Raw genomic sequence first — 16,677 nt, 5'->3', positions numbered from 1 at the left:
GTAAATCTGCAGTCTAACGAGCTTCTTTTTAACCGCATGGTTGTCTCTTTCTATCTGTAACCCTCGACTGTAACCCGCCGTTTAGAAAGCCAAAGACCATCTCCAAAGTGCGCAAAAATTCATTTAGGCGTAAACGTCCAAAGTCAAGTTAATACCGAACCAAAAAAACATTGTTTAAAAACCTAGCGATAGAAATTTTATTCTAGGAATAGCTTTTTCGAAAGTTTCGAAGTCGAAATTTCGAAAATAACCTTTTTTCTTCTTCTAATGCATGTTTCTTTTTCTTAGCATAGAAAAGAGTGTTTTTCCTTTTCTAGCGGAAGTTTATAGAAAACTTTCCGGTCCATTCGCATGTTCATTGATGTTATTATCTGGACTTTTTGTTCAATGAATTTTTAGGAGACGAAGTCGTCGATCGCGAGCGGGTCCCGGCGGCCGCAAGAGCCAGCGCGAGCGCAACCGCACGCTCAACAAAGGCCTCTCGCCCGAGGAAATGGCCATTCTCATGAATCAAGCCTGATTTCTTGAGCTTCCAGACAATCTTATTTATTACAAAAAATCTACTGATCCAAAGTTCCAGTTCTTTCCATTCGTTTCTTCATTGCCTAGTCGTGCCTACACTAGAATGGATTCTGAATTATTGTTTCAACTACTGTACATTTCAACCCTTTTTTACCAAACTGCTTACTTCCGAGATAAAAAATATCAAACAAGTTGTCTTTATTACGCATTGATTTCTTATACATTGTGGGCTTTACTTTTTCTTAGTTCTATCTGATGCCAAATAAGCTTTATTTACAACTGTTTTATAGCGTTCGCAATATTTATTTTTACTAGTAAACACAATTCATCTAAGTTTATATGTAACCTCAGTCATATTTTGATAGTTCCATAGCAACAATAATTTGCGACTTAGGAAATTCCCTCCTACATAAAAAAGGTCGAAGAGAACCGATGATTACGATGAGAATTTTGACGTTCATAATCTTTTGAGGTCTTAAAATTTAAATTTCAGTTATTAAATAACGTTTGTTCTTATGAATAGCCATTTTTTAGTTTTCCTATCTGATGCACTGTATATTCTATTTAAGTTTCACAAGGTTTACGTACTTCTTTTTCAATCCACTGTATTTAATTCGCATATTCATGCTTAATATCATTTGTATTTATTGGTCACATATATTTAAAACTCATTTATAAATAAAATCATTAAATTTTTTTTCCAAAAACCGTTCAATTTTGTAAACTTTAACGAAAAAACTGACCGAATCTCAAAAACTACCGATTGTGAGCCGAACCGATCTTGCCTTTACCTATTTTTATGTTTCATCAAAGCTTTATTCTATTTAGTTTTTTTAAAATGCTCTTTTAACCTCTAATTCTGTTCAATAAATTACACTTTTGTTATCATAACTTGGCCTTGAAATTATGAAAAATTTCTGGTTGTGTTTGTCTTCTTGCAAAGTTTTGCAGACTTCCGTTGAGAAATTCCAGAAGAGTTAACCAGTCATTAATCCTTATCAGAGGAAGCTTTATTAATAACTTAAACATGAAATGTTTGGTTAAAGGATATTAAAGGGAAAAGAGATTGTGTGCGAAAACAAACGTAGACTTTTTCAGTTGATAGGACTTCCTCTTGTATTTACCTGTTGGCGACGTAGTTGTGATCTCACTATTAAACGTAAGACGCAACGTCAGAGGGATAAAGTTGACATCAATAATTGAAGTGACATATTTATTCAAATCTTGCTGAATCGTACTACCATAAAATCAGCCCGGATTTCCGTTTATGATGTGGCGTGTTAAGGTCTTAAATCAAGGGAAAACTAATCGGCAGCAGTGTAATCGAATTGTGATTGAAAACATTTTGTAATTACGTTTCCATTTCTCTGGATATGGAACAAGCATCGCAGAATTCGAAGCCAACGCCGTTGTCACTACCTGTTACGCCAACGAGGAGACTTGTCAGCTGACCGTCGTACTGAAAAAAATATTGCATAGTAAACAATTCTCAATACTAGACAACGAGGAGGAGTGATCGAGTCAGTCATCGGTTCCTGCAAAGCTCAGGATGCCTGTCTCGTTATTAACGAGTCGTTAACCGCAGCTACAACTTCGAAATGGCTACCCAGTGCAGACCTGAAGAGACGAAAGATGCGAACGGTGTTGATATCACCTCCGTCTGCCGATCATGCACCCACATCGATACTGATCAACTGTTGACTGCTAGATACACAACCGTTGCTCAGTGGAAGGCTGATCATCTCGGATCTCCTCGCCGAAAATAAGTAACAATTATTCGTCAACCCCTCGCTTTATGCATTAATCTGATTAGAAATAATGCCATCCAAATAAATAAAAATTATTAAACGTGCGTTTCGTTGTCAGAGATTTTGTAACATTTTATTTACAGTTGTGGCGAACGGTTATAAAAATATATAATTAGTAAATTAGTGACGCAGCATTTAATCGTCTTCGAACTCTTCCTCATCCATGTCTTCGGCGTTCATGAGCTCTTCTTCTTGTGCTTTCTTGAAGGCTTGCTCTTCCTCGACGGTGGGGTCCTCTACCTCGGTGATTTCGGGGCCGACCTGGTATTCTGTCTGGAAGGGTGGTGGGATTGGTGGCGAGTAGTTATCAGCGTTGTACTAAATTTATGCAGTTAAAAAATCATACTCAGCAGATGATTATTTACCTTCAGACCAAATCCGATGTAAACGTTTTCGAATCGCTTTCCATTGGAGAAGGCGGTGGCGCCGAGCCAGAGGTTGGACTTGAGCACGGCAAGAGCGTGATCAGCGTGGACAAGATTCGAAGACAATCGAGCAGTCCAGGCGGGCATGTTGTCGACCTCGGCATCCTCAGAGATGGAAGTCAAAAGAGAGGGACCTGAATTATTTAAATTTCTTGTTTTCAGAAAGGTTTGCTTACCCTGTTCAGGCTCGATCTCGTCCATGAGGTCTTCCTGGTCCTCCTCTTCGTCATCGCCCTCCTCGGGTTTCTGGTTGGTGTTGTGCCAAACAGTTCTACCCTGTGGGAGAATGTGAGATGTGTGATGCACCCAATTGGCGAGGGAAGGATCGGCCAAGTCGCGGACTGGGATGCCGTCGAATTCAGGGTTCTCGATGTAATTTGATTTGAACTCCTCTTCGTCCTCTCCTTCAAAATTTGAATGAAAACAGAAAAGACTATTAAAGCTCACCTCCTTCATCATCTTCATCAAATTGGTAGAATCCAAGTGGGGAAACTTGAGTACCAGCGGAAATTCGAGCAATCTGCGCTCTAAAATTATGCTAAAAAATATTTCAGAAAAAAAAATCTTACCGAAGATAGTTCTCTTCGTTTCCTGGGAATGGGGGATAGGCGCAGATTTCAGTCTTCAAGTCACCAGTGAAGAATTTCTTGATTTGTCGAGCACCAGCGATCTGAGCTGGTGTCACATCTGGAAGTCGGGTCCATTCAGCACCAGGCTAAAATAGTCGATAAGCGAAAATCGAAATGATGATCAGTGATCATCAATGACATTGATCACTTACGTTATTGCAAACGAAGTAGACAAACTTGTTAGCACCAGTAGATCGATCTTCAGATGGGATTGGTGGAGGTGGTTTCCATGCGGACTTGGGTAGAGCATCCTCGTTATTTTCTAGAACAAAATTTGTTTTCCCTCAATCAAGGAACTCTTTACCTTCATCATTATCTTCTTCGTTTTCGTCTTCATTTTCTTCCTCCTCTTCCTCTTCCTTTTCTTCTTCATCTTCGCCTTCTCGGAACTAAAGACATTGATGATATATTTATTTCAATATTTGGAGGTACCTGAGTTTCGGCAACAATGTAATTCTGGTTTCGTCCATGGATTTTACCCCAGAAGCGGCACTTGGCGAGAGGAAGGGTCTCTGTCAATTTCTAAAGGAAATTTGACTATTAGATCATTTGGAAAGACAAACCTTTAATGCGAGGTAGATTCGGAAGAGCTCATCGCGTCCAAGACAGATGCCAGTCTCTTCAAAGTCATTGGCGAGCTGACGAATATCTGGAATAATGCATTCGCCGTCATCCGCCTCGGCTTCTTCGCCATCTTCGTCGGGCCGCGAGAAGAGCGTCTTCTGCAACTCCGCGTTTTTCAGTGCCACCGAAGCATCAGAAACGTCCCGAAGAATATCTCCATCAGGCTGGAAATTATAAATTCAATTATTGAACGAACAAAACGATTTACCTTGGAGGAGTTCTTCTTGAGGTCCCGAGAGATTGACTCCATATCCTGGTAAGGATTGGGAGGTCGCTCGGTGATGAGGTTTCTGATGAGCGAGACCATGTGGTCGTACGCTGAGGGCTCGCCATTTTCAGACTTTGAAAGGTAGGCCTTCGCCGCCTGTAAAAATATTAAGTTAAATAAGTCAATGTTAATTATATTAATCTATTTAATCTAAATCAAAATATCGCTATATTTTACAAACCTGGACAGCCTCTTCGGTGGTCATTTTGCAAATTAGAACTGATCACTTTTGAAAAAACACCACCTTATCTTTCGTGTTCTAGAAACACTCCACCAAAAATGAAAATACCGATTCTTTCACCAGAATCTCTTTCGGCGTCTTTATTGTTGATAATTTTTGCTCTTTTTTTTTGGGATTTTTTCGAAGGGGCCCTTAGCAACGAGCCGCTCGTTGTCACGGGGACGATTTACTCACTAAGAGTGGAGTTCGAGATCTTTATTAATATTTTTATTGAGTTTATTTAAATTTTATTATAAACAAAAGACAGAATATTCAGTCAGGGATGAATTTTGAACCATTTTCAGGATTTTCATAGTCTCGTATACGGATCAGAGCATTCATCATCAAATAAGCACCCTTCGGCCACAGGATCTCCATTTTCATCAATCACACATACTGAAAATAGTCAAGAAATCTTTTCAAAGAAAAGGTTTTACATTTCATCTCAATTTCAAATTCGAGCGAACTTGATCCAGGAAAAACGAAGGTATTTAGCGAAAAAGATTGTGATGCTCCCAAACTGGTTGCTTCAGCTGCATTCGAGAAGTCCATGAAGAGGAATTTGAAGGCACAAGGGTTTTTATAGATGACGGTTGAGGTCGACTTGTTATTAGGATCTTTTTTAGTTTTTTCATTTTATCGATTTCTTGGCATTTTTTTGAAAAGAAAAGACTTTCCTGATGCTGTGATCTGATCAATGTAATAAACAATGGGATCGTGCTCGCTAAAGCCAGTTTCCGGCATCACAAAGAGGGTGATCCGTTCGCCGATCTTCGGTGGATTGTCTGGATCCACAGAGGACTCGAGAACAAAGTCAGCAGCGGCTGGCGCGGAAACAATTTCATCTTCTTCGTCGTCGCCGTCTAAATTAGAAACCGGCGCGAGTACCCATTCCGTCTCCGCGTCGGCGAGCGAAATCATTGATGCTTTGGAATTGGTCGTTTTTCTGTTTTTGTCATTCTAAGTCTTTAATAGCAACCCATTCCTGATGTGGACAAGGCGAGATGGTCAGGGAACTCACATCTGAATCGCGACGAAAGAGCCGTTCCCAAGTTCAAAATTCCAGTCGGGTCTCTTACTAACCCTGGAGCACCCTCAACTTTGCCTCCGTAAGTAATGGTACCGTTTGACTGATGGATGTCAAAAGCCGTCATTGGAATATTTAGCTCGATATCAAAATCTTCAGACTCAGAAGCCTGAGCTTCAATCACTTGATCATTGAAAAGAATTGAATTTGAAAAATCAAAAGGCGTTGGCAAATAATCAGTTCGATCGAACATATGGCCGTAGCGCATTTGAAGCTTTGCGCCCTGCCCAGAGCATTCGACGGTGAAATTTTGGCGAATGCATGCTCCTTCAGAGCAGGTCCAGTCTGCGTTGGGGCAAGTGACGAGAAGGCAAGGGTCCATTTTTGCGGTTTCGGTGGTCTTTCGCATTGTTAAAAAGAATACTTTCTAAAAAAGAAAACCCGATAATTTCGAACAGTTCCTGGATATCAAATGTGTAGCCGGAATTCTCTAAGACCTCTAGCACAATATCTGTGATATTATCCTCGGCGTACTGGATTGACTCGTATACCACCGTAAGTTCCACTTCATATATACCAGGTATGGTACTTGTCTCCCTCTTGCGTCGTTGTAGTGGTCGGATTGTAATTATATGTAAAATAATATTTCCAAGCGCACGAATTGGGGATTCTAAAAAGAAGTAACTAACAAGGATAAAATGAGCAGGTAAATATTTTGGTATTAGCGAGCCGGCAACTTGGATAAAAACAGCATAACATGCCTGAGAATATTTGGTAAAGCTTCTCTAATGCGACGTGTCGTAATAATATTTCGTCCTCTGTGGTTGATCCAGTCAGAGCATATTGATCTAGGGTCATTTGGACGTTCGTTTCGATTGTTAAAGAAACTGCATTTTCGTGAAAGGAAATATCGAAGGGTTGGTACGAAGAGTAAGGATCTTATATTTGATTTTGACGTTGGTCATTATAGACTTGAGATTGAGACAAATTTGAGTTGAAAATCATTTCCTGAAAGCGGGAGATTCAAGTTCTCCAAGTTTAGACGCAACTCATCAACGGCTTTGTACATCGTTCCTGGCAAATTAATGTCGAGCTCGGTTTTAATTACAGCTGAGTTAAGCTCTGAGCTAGTGACACCAAGATATGAAGAGAGCTCCAAAAGAATGAATTGCAGAATTGCTTCGTATTCGGCAGTAGAGCGCAGTTCGAATTGATCATATGATTTGCCTTCATGCCAGTTCGGATTTGGAGGAGCATTATGGACGGTGAAATCAATCTAAAATGATCAACCTAAATCGGCTGACTTTAAATTGACTGTACCTCAAGCGTGAATCTATGTTCATTATTGATCGATTCGATACTGAGAGTAGCTGCTTTTGAGGAAAGGAAATGACCAAGACCAGCGTCTGCTTGTGAGAAACCAGTCCCATTATAGCGCCCATCTACAATTCCTGTTCTTCTGCCTTCTTCCAACTCTAAAATCTCTCCCCAGACATTGCTATAGAAACACAGAGCGGTTATAAAAATTCGCATTTTTTATTGGAAATCCCCTCTAGAAATATTCTACCAGCACAGCGTTTAAATTTATGAGCGCCACGCTTACCGCAAGTAATTTTTACACGGTGGCGCCAAATTTGTAAACGAATTTAATCTAAACGAGTTGCTTCTAAATTCACTTTGATGACCAGGGATGCATGTTTTTTATATTTCGACATCATCAACGTGATATTAAATATCATACTCCGTCTTGTGATTCAAAATTTTATTTTAATTGATTTTATATTTTTTTCAATGTTTCTTTGACAGATAAATAAATTACATAGATATGATTCCATCGATCCAGCTTCGCACTGCAGCCACGTCTCCAAAACCGCTTGGCTTTGCAACATCACAAGAGGTACTTGCCCAGGAAGCCACACCAGTGACAAATGCACGTCCAGAACTGTCCTCGCAGACCAAAGGGCCGCCTGAATCACCGTTGCATGCAGAAGCGCGACCTTCTGCGCAAAAACTCGATTCGTCGATAAGTGGGGAGTAAGCTCCGCATTCTCTTTTTCTGTTCGTCGAAATTTCTGCTTCTTGGAGGTAATCGTGATATTTGACTGGAGTAGAACTTATTCTGCCCCATCCGGAGACGACGCAGTTTTGGCCAGGAGTATATTGCGTTGGCAGGCAAATTGGACGGATGTAGTCGGTGAATTCAATGGCTTGATCAAGTCGAACAAGTTCGAAGTCGTATTTCCAAGTGTTGTATCTCGTTTGCTTAGCTTTTGGATGAGTTTTTACCTGTCCAACGCCTCGAATTGTTGCTCCTGACGTTCCTTTCCGTTTCAATGTTGCGAATACCAGTTTATCAGATTTCTTGATTTTGCAGTGAGCAGCAGTTAGAATCCAGTGCTTGTTGAGAATCGCTCCTCCGCAAAAATGAAATCCGCGTTTAGTTCGAATGGAAACCAGCCAAGGATATTTGCCCTCTTGCGTGACAGTAAAGCCGCCGTTAATGACGTTTGTGGCACTGACATTGGCCGACGGAGTTGACAGGTCGACGAGTGAACCGGTCAATTCTCGAGTGTCGTTGGCGAATGTTTGACCGGTAACGACAATTTCGACGTCTTCATTTGTGTCGCTCGAATGTTCTCGGTCAGTGATCAGCCGGGTGGAAAAAGCGGAGAAGCCACATTCAAGTGTTTGCGAGTCAGCCTTTTTTAAATCAAAAAAATGTCATAAAGATCGAATAAATGAAAATTTAGTGGGTCAAAGATTTTTGACTTTTTCCTGACTCTCGGTAGTTGTTGGGATGGACATCGTTGGTCGAGCTCCTGGACACTGAGTTCCTCGGAACGGGATACCATTGCAATATATGATCGAAGGCCTGGTTGTTGGTTTTAAAGTTGTCGTTGTTGTTGTTGGTCTTCTTGTGGTTGTTGTTCGTTTAGTTGTTTTCGTTACAGTCGTTGGAGTTGCTGTTTCTGCTGCGTCCTCTGGGCAGCTGGGGCCATAGTAATATCCTGTGCTACAAAGATGCCATCTGGATACGTTCGGTGCAGTGGGTTTAACAGTTGTAGTGGTTGTTGTAGCTTTTGTAGTCGTTGGAGTGATTTGCGGACAGGAAGTGTCATGAATCCACCTTCCAGCGCAGAAAAGCCATCTTTTGCAAGCGTAGCTATATCTCCAGGCATTATTGCACCAAATCCTTTTAGGAGCAGCGCAATATCTCGAGCAGTAACTGAAGTACTGAAAGTATTGGGTGGTGCAAGTAGGAGAGGAGCAAAGCGACACAGATTGGACATCATCGATTTGGTTGTCCTGCTCGTCGGAGCCGCAATTTTGTGAGTGGCAGATTCTGAACGCGATATCTTCAGAGCCGGTGTATTTGACGAAGAGATCTTCTTGTTCTGTAGGAAGATGAATTGGCAGCTGATCGGTTCCATCGTTGCAGATTCTTTCTAACGGCAAGGTTCCAATTTTGTAGATAATGACGGGTGATTCGCATGGAGGGAAGATATCAAAAAGCAAAAAATTTGTCTCTCCAGTTTCGATTCTCCAAAGTGAGGCCTCGTTTGTTTCGACTAAGATTCCATCGATGCTTTTCGAAAAAGCCGCTGTTATTTCAGGCGTCTCTAGGACATGTGCATGTAAAATTGGCAAAATGAAATTTAAGAAAATCATTTCTGACTGATCCTGTTTTTCGCGAGGCGGGTTAAATACGAAGTTGTTTACGGTTCGTAAGCGACCGATGCAGGTTCATTATTTTGATAAGATTGGGTATCAAGGGCTGCTTTTAGAGCGGAAAAATAATCTGATTGCGGCTGTTTCGCTCTATCTTTGAACCAGGTTTTTTGTTATTTCGGTACTGCTTAGAATATCGGACACAGAAATCGTCAATTCAGATTTGAGATATTCTCAGTTGTTATTGAACCAGAGTTACCAGAAGGAAGTGGGTTGTTAGGATTTCCAGTGAAATCAATTCTACTTTTTATTGGCGTCTACAATTTTGTATTTGTTTAACATTGATCTTGGAAATCAAAAATATGTCTGGAATGTCTCAGACCGCTCATGTTGATGGGCTAGCTTTAGGAAGGAGAGAAAGGATGAAACTCGCCATTTTCCTGACTACTTCTTTTGCCGACGGTACTTGACGATATTCCCTGATAGAATTTGCATCACTTGATTTTTTAGAGATTCCTCGAACATGCCATGATATATTCCTAAAGCATGCGGCGAAGTGTGAGACAGCAGACAATGGATTTTATAATATAAAACCCAGACATTGGCTTCCCAAGAGAAAAGTCGAGAGACGGAATATCAAATGATATCTAGGAGTCCGGAAATCTGTTTCATTTTCGCTAAATTTGATTATCCCGAAGATAGTGCATCTTTGACACACAGCAAGGATGGACAGTAATTCAAAATCGCTACAACGGAGAGGAAAATTTTAACAGAAAGTACGAAGAATACAGAAGGGGGTTCGGATGCTTGAAGGCCCAGCCCGGATCAGAAGAAAAGAACTGGTATCAAGATTTTATCAAAATTGATATTTTATGAAAATTTGTTAGCAAAGATGAATATTGGCTCGGGTTGGAATACATGTACTGGATTCAAAGAAGCCACAACACAAAAGGATCGAAAATCTGCGCCTTCATTCAGAAAGGGCCAAATCCACACGAATACGTTTGCTACGACAAATTCCAGTTTGACAACTCAAAAAGCGATTACAAGATACTTAGAATTGGTATGTCTAAAACGAACTAAAATTAAGGAAGAAGTGGCGTTAATCTTTACTTTTAGAAGGCTGGAATAATTATATGACAAAACTACCTAACGCCTTTCGAGGAGGAAACGTATGTTCCCTAATCATGTCATTCGTTTAAGAAATTTCTATTTGCTAGGGCAAGAACAAACGTAAAAACGATCTTCTTGGCGCCAAATTTTCCGCTCCCGACCGCGACAATGATAAATCCTCAACCAACTGCGCGCTCTCCCAGAAATCAGGCTGGTGGTTTAACGACTGTACCAGCGTAAACCTCAATGGACTGTGGAAGCCTAAAAGCGGAAAGGGGGCATTCTGGTTGCACCCAAAAAGATCTTTCAATCGTCTAGATAAAACGAAGATGTTTATTGCACCTGCAGAGGATAAGTACTACGCCTGCTTAGAAAATGAAGACGAATAAAGCTTTAGAAAAATTAAATGCGATTATATTTATCAAAAATATCAAGTTCGGCAGGACAAGGAAAACAGCTACAGTGGCACAAGTTTAACTCCTCGTTTCGGAGCAGTATTAGTTTTTCGAAGTTTATGAATGTTTTGCATGGCGGCATCTTCGATTTTTGCCATCGCTACTTTTCGTAACTTTCGTTTTTCCGCTTCTGTGAGTGTTTTCTTCTTGATTTTAGGCTGACAGTCGGATAGATCCACAATCGGATTTTCGATATCAAGACTCTCTTCGATCGTCGTCATGTGCTTATGGACAAGATTCAGGACAGCAGTACGATCGTTTGTTTCTTTTTCGAATGTTTCTAATGATGCTAGAATTCGAGCACCTTCAGCAGCGGATTTCTTTGAAAAGATTTCCCAGGACACACTAAAGAAAGTAAGCGTAAGCTAAGTTGTTCTTATTTACCGATAATCTTGAAGGTTTTTCCTCATGTTTTCAATTTCATAATGGATTTGAATGATTCTGACGCCAGTTTGTCTGTCTGCTTTTCTCATTTCTTCAATATGATTTCGCATGCGATCACGAATGACTTTTATTCGGTTGTTTTCTTCTTCATATTGCTCCTTTTCTACCAACAGCTCATAGTTTGTCTAAATTTAATTAGCTAAATGGGTTCTAAAATAATAAAAAATTACCTTGTCAAGAAAAGTGATCTTCGCAGATAAATCAGCCATTTTCGCAATTGTTTCTCGTCTGACTTGCGCTTTTTCTGCTTTTTTAGATTTGAAAGCAGCAATGACATCTTGAACATTTTTCTCTCTATTCTTGATTCGAGCAATTTCTTGTTTTTCTTTGTTTTGAGCTTGCTTGAGTTGATCTGTACAGTGCTGAGCAGCTTCCTAGAATGTGTGTTAATAAGAATGCTGTGTCTTCCATGATTTCTTTTTCAAATTACCTCATTATCATTATGATCAATTTTCCACTGCTCATAAGGTGGCGTGCGCTCTGCCAAAGTTTCACGCAAGCCCTTTATTTTCTCGATCATATCTGCCAAGTTCTTGCACCATCTTTCGATGTCCTCCTTTAGCTGCTTTTCTGAATCATTGAAGTTCTTGATATTCATCGCGAGCGTTTGGCGGCTTTCGGACAAGTTCGTTTTCGCTTGCTCAAGCTGCCATTTCGAGCTTGAAAGAGAGTTGCTTATTTTTGCTTGCTTTTCTTCCAGATCTTTGGTGATGTCACTTGATTCTTGATTGTATTTTGTAAGTTTTCGTCGCAAATCATTGAGTTCTTCATTGAGCGCATTGTACGTGGCAGCAGTTTTTACAGCGGCAGCTTTAGCTTCAACAGCAAGGTTCACCGCCTTCTCGAGTTCCTCATTTAGCCGTTTTTGCTCACCTTCGGTGTCATCTTTGATTTTTTCAATTTTATCATTGGACGAAGCGTTCTGTTCCAAAAGCGTGTGGACTTTCTTGTTCACTTCGTTAATTGTAGTTGACATATGCTCGAGCTCGCTTCCTTCAAGTTTTTTGCATGATTCAATTTCACTTATAGCGTCTTGTAGAACGGAAGTTTCTTCTCCTAACTCTTCTGATTTTGCTCTAGCGACTTCGACTTCTTCATTAACTGCTGCTAACTCAACACGTTTCTCTTCGCCCTTATTTTTCCACTCGACTTTCAGTTGCTCTTGCTGGTCTTTTGTGTCAATGTCCAATTGTCGGGCTTTTTCATGACGAGCTAGAGCCGTGTTGAGAATGCTTTCCTTTTCATCAACAATCCGTCCGTGAGCAGCAGCTTCAGCGCAGACTTTTTTGACTCGCGATTCTACGGTTTTCAACTTGCTGATAACTGTTTCTTTTTCTTTGGTGCAACGTCTCAGGTCTTCGGACTCTGCTTTCATATCAACAAGCTCGTCTTTGATCTTTTCATTGCTTTCAGCAGTTATTTGACTGTGATGGAGCGCAATTTCAGTCTTCATCTTGAGCTCCGTGATTTCCCCGCCGATATTGGTTTCTAAATCTTCCAGCTTTCCAGGTTGAAGATCTATTTCGACGTTGATCTTCTGGATTTCTTCGAGAGTCTTGTTTAATTGAATCTGGTTCTGTGCTTTTTGACTCATTCGCTCGTTGAGTCCATTCACCAACTCGCCCATGAGCTTGTCCGAGAGTTCTTTATGATCGATCTCGTCCTTATTCTCGGCGGTAAGACTTCTTCCCTCATTTTCGAATTGTTCGAGATCATGCTCAATATTCTTTCGCTGCTTTCTCAGATTTCTGATAATATTGAAGTTCTGTTCTCGCGCTGTCTCCGCCTGTCGATTGACCTCAGTCCTGAAATTTTTGGGGAACTCGACGAGACGTTTCTTTGCGACATGATATTTGATGAATTCTTCTTCGAAAACCTCGCGCTCTTGCATCGTCTCGTCCAGAATCTCCTTCACCAAGCGAGTCAAAGTGTCGAAATCCGCCTTTTCATCTTCGTCTTCCGCGAGAGTTTCTTTATTTTCGCTTATTTTCTCGATCAGAAAAGCAACATCTGGCGGATTGATTTCGAAAATGCAGTTGTCAGAGAGCTTCGTTGGGTCATTGTCCACGAATCTGGGAATGATAGATTTTTTCGACGACTTTCTGCTGTTTCGAATAGATCCATTCGAACGTTTTCCGAAAAGCGTCATCAAACTTCCCATATCCCCAACTGTGGATACACTTCGATCGATTTTCCCGTCGCAAGTTGTTTCGCGTCGTAAAGAGGTTCGCATAGGAAGATTATTGCCCGTTTCTAAAATGGTTCCGCGACGCTCCATGAAAATACTTGGCATATCCATGCCGCCCTCGTGAAGAATTGTTCCTCTTCTTTGATTAAGATTTCCTTGCATCAGATCATCTTGAACAAGGGTTGGCCTTCTTCTTTGATTGACTCCTAGAAGACCGCCTTCTTGGACAATTGTTCCTCTTCGTTGAAGATTCGGGCCGCCGAGTAATCCTCCTTCTTGACCGGGAAGAAGAGATGTTCTTCGGGGAGAAAACGCCCCTGTTTCTGATACGGATGGTCTTCTTGATCTGAGGGGGATGTTATCAAGAGTTTGTGGAGATGGACTTCTTTCGTCTTCCCGATCTGACGGAGATTCAGCAGGCTGGACCAACGGTTTGAAATTGTTGATGGGAAATAGCGTGTTTCGGCGATTCCTCACATGTCTTAAAGTTATTTCGTATTTTAACGAGTTTTTTGCCGATTACCTTTGGCCTAATGGAGCAATGTCATCCTTGAGTTCATCCTCGTCGTATGAAAGAACAGAAACTCGAGAACCAGCTCCGGAATCGATAGAAACTCTTCGCTCAGCGAAGTTCACCTTTTTGACTTGTCTCGGCTTGAACGTGAAATCGTCGCCGTCTTCTTCCGAAAAGTCGTCGTTTTCGCTTTTGCTATCGCTGTTTGATCCACAGTCGCTACCTGCAGTACTAGGCGCAGCAGTAGGCGAAGTATTCTCCGGACTTCGTGCCACTACCAAGCTTTAAACGTGGTTAGAAAACATCATTCAAATGCGAAGGCAATTATTTCGAATTTAATTTAACGGGGCTATTTTTATGAAAACAAGCATCTTCGAAAGAGAGTTTGAAAACTAGATCAAGTGCTCTGAGAGCAGAAAATTGTATTCATTCAAAACTTACCATAATATTGAGAGATAAACGGCTTGTTCCAGCAATTAATTTAATTGTTTAAAATAACAAAAGGTCTTGTTCGGACGAAAAATTCTCGTGTTGGTCATATTTTGTAAATACGTTCAAGTAAATCGAAAAGGACGATAATGATGATAAGGAATAAGGATATTTAAGGACACCATTGGTGTTAGTCAACATTCCGAAGTTAAGACCAAACATACCTAGTATGCTCTGCGTATAAATTCCGAAAACTAAAAGCTAAGATTCTGGGGTAAAAATTTAAACATAGCATAATTTCAGCCATAAATCGGTAATAACGGGAGAGAAATGAATGAGGTTGATTTTCAAAAATGTGGCCTTGAGTTTTCTTTGCAAGATTTTTAGCTCTTTTATTATATTTTCATAAAAAAAATATATGCTGTGCTTAAAACTTTTACTTATCCGGAACCATTAAAGCTCCATCAAAGTTTGAGGGTCAAATCCGCTAAGATCTGAACATCACAAAACATAAGTCAACAAACCAAGCCATAGCTAAGGGTTTTTGAATGAACAGTTTTCTCTAACCATGTTCAAAGCCGTGTGTTATTCCTAGCATCAAATAAATCTCCGGATCCGCTAGAAGTAAGCGGTGGTGTTTATGGCCGATGCAGAAAATTAACTACCGCACCACCACTAGAATCCGCTATAAAAAGGAGCACTTTGTATGATAAGCCATAATCTCATATTTCTATAAAAAGAGAAGACAAAGAGAATGAAGCTTCCTTACGCTTTTGCCGCTTTAGCTTATGCGAATGAGGTCGACGAGAAAGTTTGGCTAGAGGATCCATCGAACACCTTTAGCAAAGAGCTTTCAGAGAACACCTTGACCTGGAACTGGGAGGTCCCAAAAGTCGACGGAAAATACGAGAAAGATCAGTATCTACGAGTTTCCGTTTCGGCTCCAACAGGATACAAAATCCAGGTTTCCTTTTCCAATTTTTTTCTTGAAGACGAATCCATCGATGGCAAATGCTCTCACGATGTCGCCTTAGTCTACGATGGACTCGATGGAGGAAAGCTTGCTGCTACGTATTGTGGGACTGGCAACAAAGCTCCAGTTGTGTCCACTTACAACAAGCTCACCGTCGTCTTCAAGTCCGATGAAAATCAAGTCGTTGGCGGAGGCTTTGGAGCTTCTTTTGAAGCTTTGGCTACGCCCCGATACGAATCTGCATGGACCGAAATCGAGGATGCCTTCAAACTGATTAAAAGCGATGTCTTTGATGGTCATCATCAGCTCTCTCTGATTAAACGAGGCAACAAGGTTTGACAATTAAAAAAGTATCTAAACTCCTGAGTGACCTGTTTTATAGGCAAACAAGCTGCAGGAAGCGTTCATGCGATTCTTCACTCTCCGATCTCGTGCTGCATCCAGCTGTACCAACTGGGCCGGCACTGGCAACGAAGAAGACTTCACCCCTCCTGACACTGCGTCCTCAGACGAATGTCACAGATTGGAAACCTTTTTCAACTCCCTTTCTTCCTACCAAAACTCTTTTGTCTGCATGGACAGTTGGGATCCGAAAAGACAGCCGAAACTTGCTCCAGCTAAAATGGAAAAACTAGTTGCAAGAATGAAGCACAGTTTCTTCGTTAACAAGCTTAAAAAGATGAACTGTGCATAAATAATTCTCCCCTCTGTTCACAAAAAATCATCAATAAATATAATCTATCTTTCTAACCATTCCTTTCTTGACTCTCAAGATTTTCCAAGTCCAACTCGATTTGCGACGATTCCAGCGCAGTGGACGGATTCTCGATATTCGACTCTTCTTCGGTCTCTGATGTCAGGGATTCGAAAATAATGAATTAAAAACTATTTGCACAAGATGGTCTTTCGAAGAGGAGAATTTATCATGCGATCGTAAACGGATGTAAAATTACGAATATTTGTGTGAGATTTGCTACTTGTCTATTTGCTCAAGCATCAATCCCGACCTTCATTCACTAGTTCTAGTGAAGAAGAATGCCTCACATCATCTTCTGATTTTTCCTTAATTAACGCATAGAAATTAGGACGGCAAATTTTATTTATTATAGAATTTATTTTATGATAAAAATTAAGGACCCTTAGCCATCCTGCAGCTGGTGTATCGTAAAACTGATTTTTCAAAGTCAACATTTTACCCGTCAAAGATTTGTTCTAGAAACTTCGCTGGTAGAATCCCTTCCCTTTTTGAACAAACTTCAGTGCTCTATTTCTCCTCTTGAAAACGCTCAAAGTGCGGATTTGATTGAATAGAATCCAGAAATCGAAGTTTGAAAAGAAGCTTTTTTGTGAAAATCTGCTGAAGTGCTTA

At 40.7% G+C, this 16,677-nt stretch overlaps 7 protein-coding genes across 7 annotated transcripts in view; 3 read left to right on the top strand and 4 right to left on the bottom strand.

Moving 5' to 3' along the window:
- The window catches only part of LOC145699978 (FH1/FH2 domain-containing protein 3-like), a 65,300-nt gene extending 63,887 nt beyond the window's left edge, over nucleotides 1-1,413 (top strand). The window contains exons 17-18 of the mRNA XM_081777250.1: nucleotides 86-147; nucleotides 400-1,413. Of these exons, the coding sequence (XP_081633376.1) occupies nucleotides 86-147; nucleotides 400-509 (172 nt within the window). The 3' untranslated portion in view covers nucleotides 510-1,413. The remainder of the gene's footprint in view (nucleotides 1-85; nucleotides 148-399) is intronic.
- A 974-nt stretch (nucleotides 1,414-2,387) lies between these two features.
- Nucleotides 2,388-4,616, bottom strand: LOC145699963 (radial spoke head protein 4 homolog A-like). Its single transcript, XM_081777231.1, has 11 exons — nucleotides 4,458-4,616; nucleotides 4,217-4,372; nucleotides 3,948-4,172; nucleotides 3,817-3,906; nucleotides 3,689-3,773; nucleotides 3,537-3,646; nucleotides 3,325-3,470; nucleotides 3,203-3,282; nucleotides 2,932-3,156; nucleotides 2,696-2,889; nucleotides 2,388-2,648 (listed from the first exon to the last, which is right to left on the bottom strand). The coding sequence occupies exons 1-11, from the start codon at nucleotides 4,479-4,481 to the stop codon at nucleotides 2,466-2,468; spliced, it is 1,518 nt and encodes a 505-aa protein (XP_081633357.1). The 5' UTR covers nucleotides 4,482-4,616; the 3' UTR covers nucleotides 2,388-2,465.
- A 1,871-nt stretch (nucleotides 4,617-6,487) lies between these two features.
- Nucleotides 6,488-7,059, bottom strand: LOC145698251 (uncharacterized). Its single transcript, XM_081775453.1, has 2 exons — nucleotides 6,844-7,059; nucleotides 6,488-6,799 (listed from the first exon to the last, which is right to left on the bottom strand). Exons 1-2 carry the CDS (start codon nucleotides 7,054-7,056, stop codon nucleotides 6,488-6,490), a joined length of 525 nt encoding a protein of 174 aa, XP_081631579.1. The 5' UTR covers nucleotides 7,057-7,059.
- Nucleotides 7,060-7,289: 230 nt separating this feature from the next.
- Nucleotides 7,290-8,238, bottom strand: LOC145698250 (chymotrypsinogen A-like; the record flags this gene model as incomplete). Its single annotated transcript, XM_081775451.1, has 1 exon — nucleotides 7,290-8,238. A coding segment is annotated over one exon (900 nt), but the record flags the coding sequence as incomplete, so codon positions are not given.
- Nucleotides 8,239-9,898: 1,660 nt separating this feature from the next.
- LOC145698249 (angiopoietin-2-like) lies at nucleotides 9,899-10,694 on the top strand. Its single transcript, XM_081775450.1, has 4 exons — nucleotides 9,899-10,034; nucleotides 10,080-10,255; nucleotides 10,312-10,364; nucleotides 10,413-10,694. Exons 2-4 carry the CDS (start codon nucleotides 10,111-10,113, stop codon nucleotides 10,692-10,694), a joined length of 480 nt encoding a protein of 159 aa, XP_081631576.1. The 5' UTR covers nucleotides 9,899-10,034; nucleotides 10,080-10,110.
- Nucleotides 10,695-10,706: 12 nt separating this feature from the next.
- On the bottom strand, nucleotides 10,707-16,499 carry LOC145698248 (uncharacterized). Its single transcript, XM_081775449.1, has 8 exons — nucleotides 16,446-16,499; nucleotides 16,316-16,370; nucleotides 16,069-16,158; nucleotides 13,916-14,192; nucleotides 11,635-13,873; nucleotides 11,375-11,578; nucleotides 11,145-11,329; nucleotides 10,707-11,105 (listed from the first exon to the last, which is right to left on the bottom strand). The coding sequence occupies exons 1-8, from the start codon at nucleotides 16,497-16,499 to the stop codon at nucleotides 10,763-10,765; spliced, it is 3,447 nt and encodes a 1,148-aa protein (XP_081631575.1). The 3' UTR covers nucleotides 10,707-10,762.
- On the top strand, nucleotides 15,049-16,052 carry LOC145699970 (uncharacterized). The gene is made up of 2 exons (XM_081777240.1): nucleotides 15,049-15,641; nucleotides 15,691-16,052. The coding sequence occupies exons 1-2, from the start codon at nucleotides 15,090-15,092 to the stop codon at nucleotides 16,000-16,002; spliced, it is 864 nt and encodes a 287-aa protein (XP_081633366.1). The 5' UTR covers nucleotides 15,049-15,089; the 3' UTR covers nucleotides 16,003-16,052.
- Nucleotides 16,500-16,677: the final 178 nt, after the last annotated feature.

This window comes from Oikopleura dioica, chromosome 2 (genome assembly GCF_907165135.1).
Source record: "Oikopleura dioica chromosome 2, OKI2018_I68_1.0, whole genome shotgun sequence".
Taxonomy (NCBI): Eukaryota; Metazoa; Chordata; class Appendicularia; order Copelata; family Oikopleuridae; genus Oikopleura; species Oikopleura dioica.
The sequence above is the reverse complement of the archived record's forward strand: the minus strand, read 5'-3'. Positions and strand labels throughout refer to the sequence as shown.

Excerpts from the sequence above, each read along its gene's own strand:
- LOC145699963 (XM_081777231.1), bottom strand. The coding sequence starts at position 4,481 with ATGACCACCGAAGAGGCTGTCCAG. Across the intron at positions 3,283-3,324 it reads AACGAAGAGAACTATCTTCG|AGCGCAGATTGCTCGAATTT; the intron begins GTAAGATTTTTT and ends GCATAATTTTAG. Across the intron at positions 3,157-3,202 it reads TGATGAAGATGATGAAGGAG|AGGACGAAGAGGAGTTCAAA; the intron begins GTGAGCTTTAAT and ends ATTTTGAAGGAG.
- LOC145698251 (XM_081775453.1), bottom strand. The coding sequence starts at position 7,056 with ATGCGAATTTTTATAACCGCTCTGTGTTTCTATAGCAATGTCTGGGGA. Across the intron at positions 6,800-6,843 it reads AACATAGATTCACGCTTGAG|ATTGATTTCACCGTCCATAA; the intron begins GTACAGTCAATT and ends TGATCATTTTAG.
- LOC145698249 (XM_081775450.1), top strand. The coding sequence starts at position 10,111 with ATGTACTGGATTCAAAGAAGCCACAACACAAAAGGATCGAAAATCTGC. Across the intron at positions 10,256-10,311 it reads TTACAAGATACTTAGAATTG|AAGGCTGGAATAATTATATG; the intron begins GTATGTCTAAAA and ends CTTTACTTTTAG. Across the intron at positions 10,365-10,412 it reads ACGCCTTTCGAGGAGGAAAC|GGCAAGAACAAACGTAAAAA; the intron begins GTATGTTCCCTA and ends TCTATTTGCTAG.
- LOC145699970 (XM_081777240.1), top strand. The coding sequence starts at position 15,090 with ATGAAGCTTCCTTACGCTTTTGCCGCTTTAGCTTATGCGAATGAGGTC. Across the intron at positions 15,642-15,690 it reads TGATTAAACGAGGCAACAAG|GCAAACAAGCTGCAGGAAGC; the intron begins GTTTGACAATTA and ends CCTGTTTTATAG.
- LOC145698248 (XM_081775449.1), bottom strand. The coding sequence starts at position 16,499 with ATGTTGACTTTGAAAAATCAGTTTTACGATACACCAGCTGCAGGATGG. Across the intron at positions 13,874-13,915 it reads ATTGCTCCATTAGGCCAAAG|ACATGTGAGGAATCGCCGAA; the intron begins GTAATCGGCAAA and ends AATAACTTTAAG. Across the intron at positions 11,579-11,634 it reads TTGATCATAATGATAATGAG|GAAGCTGCTCAGCACTGTAC; the intron begins GTAATTTGAAAA and ends CACACATTCTAG.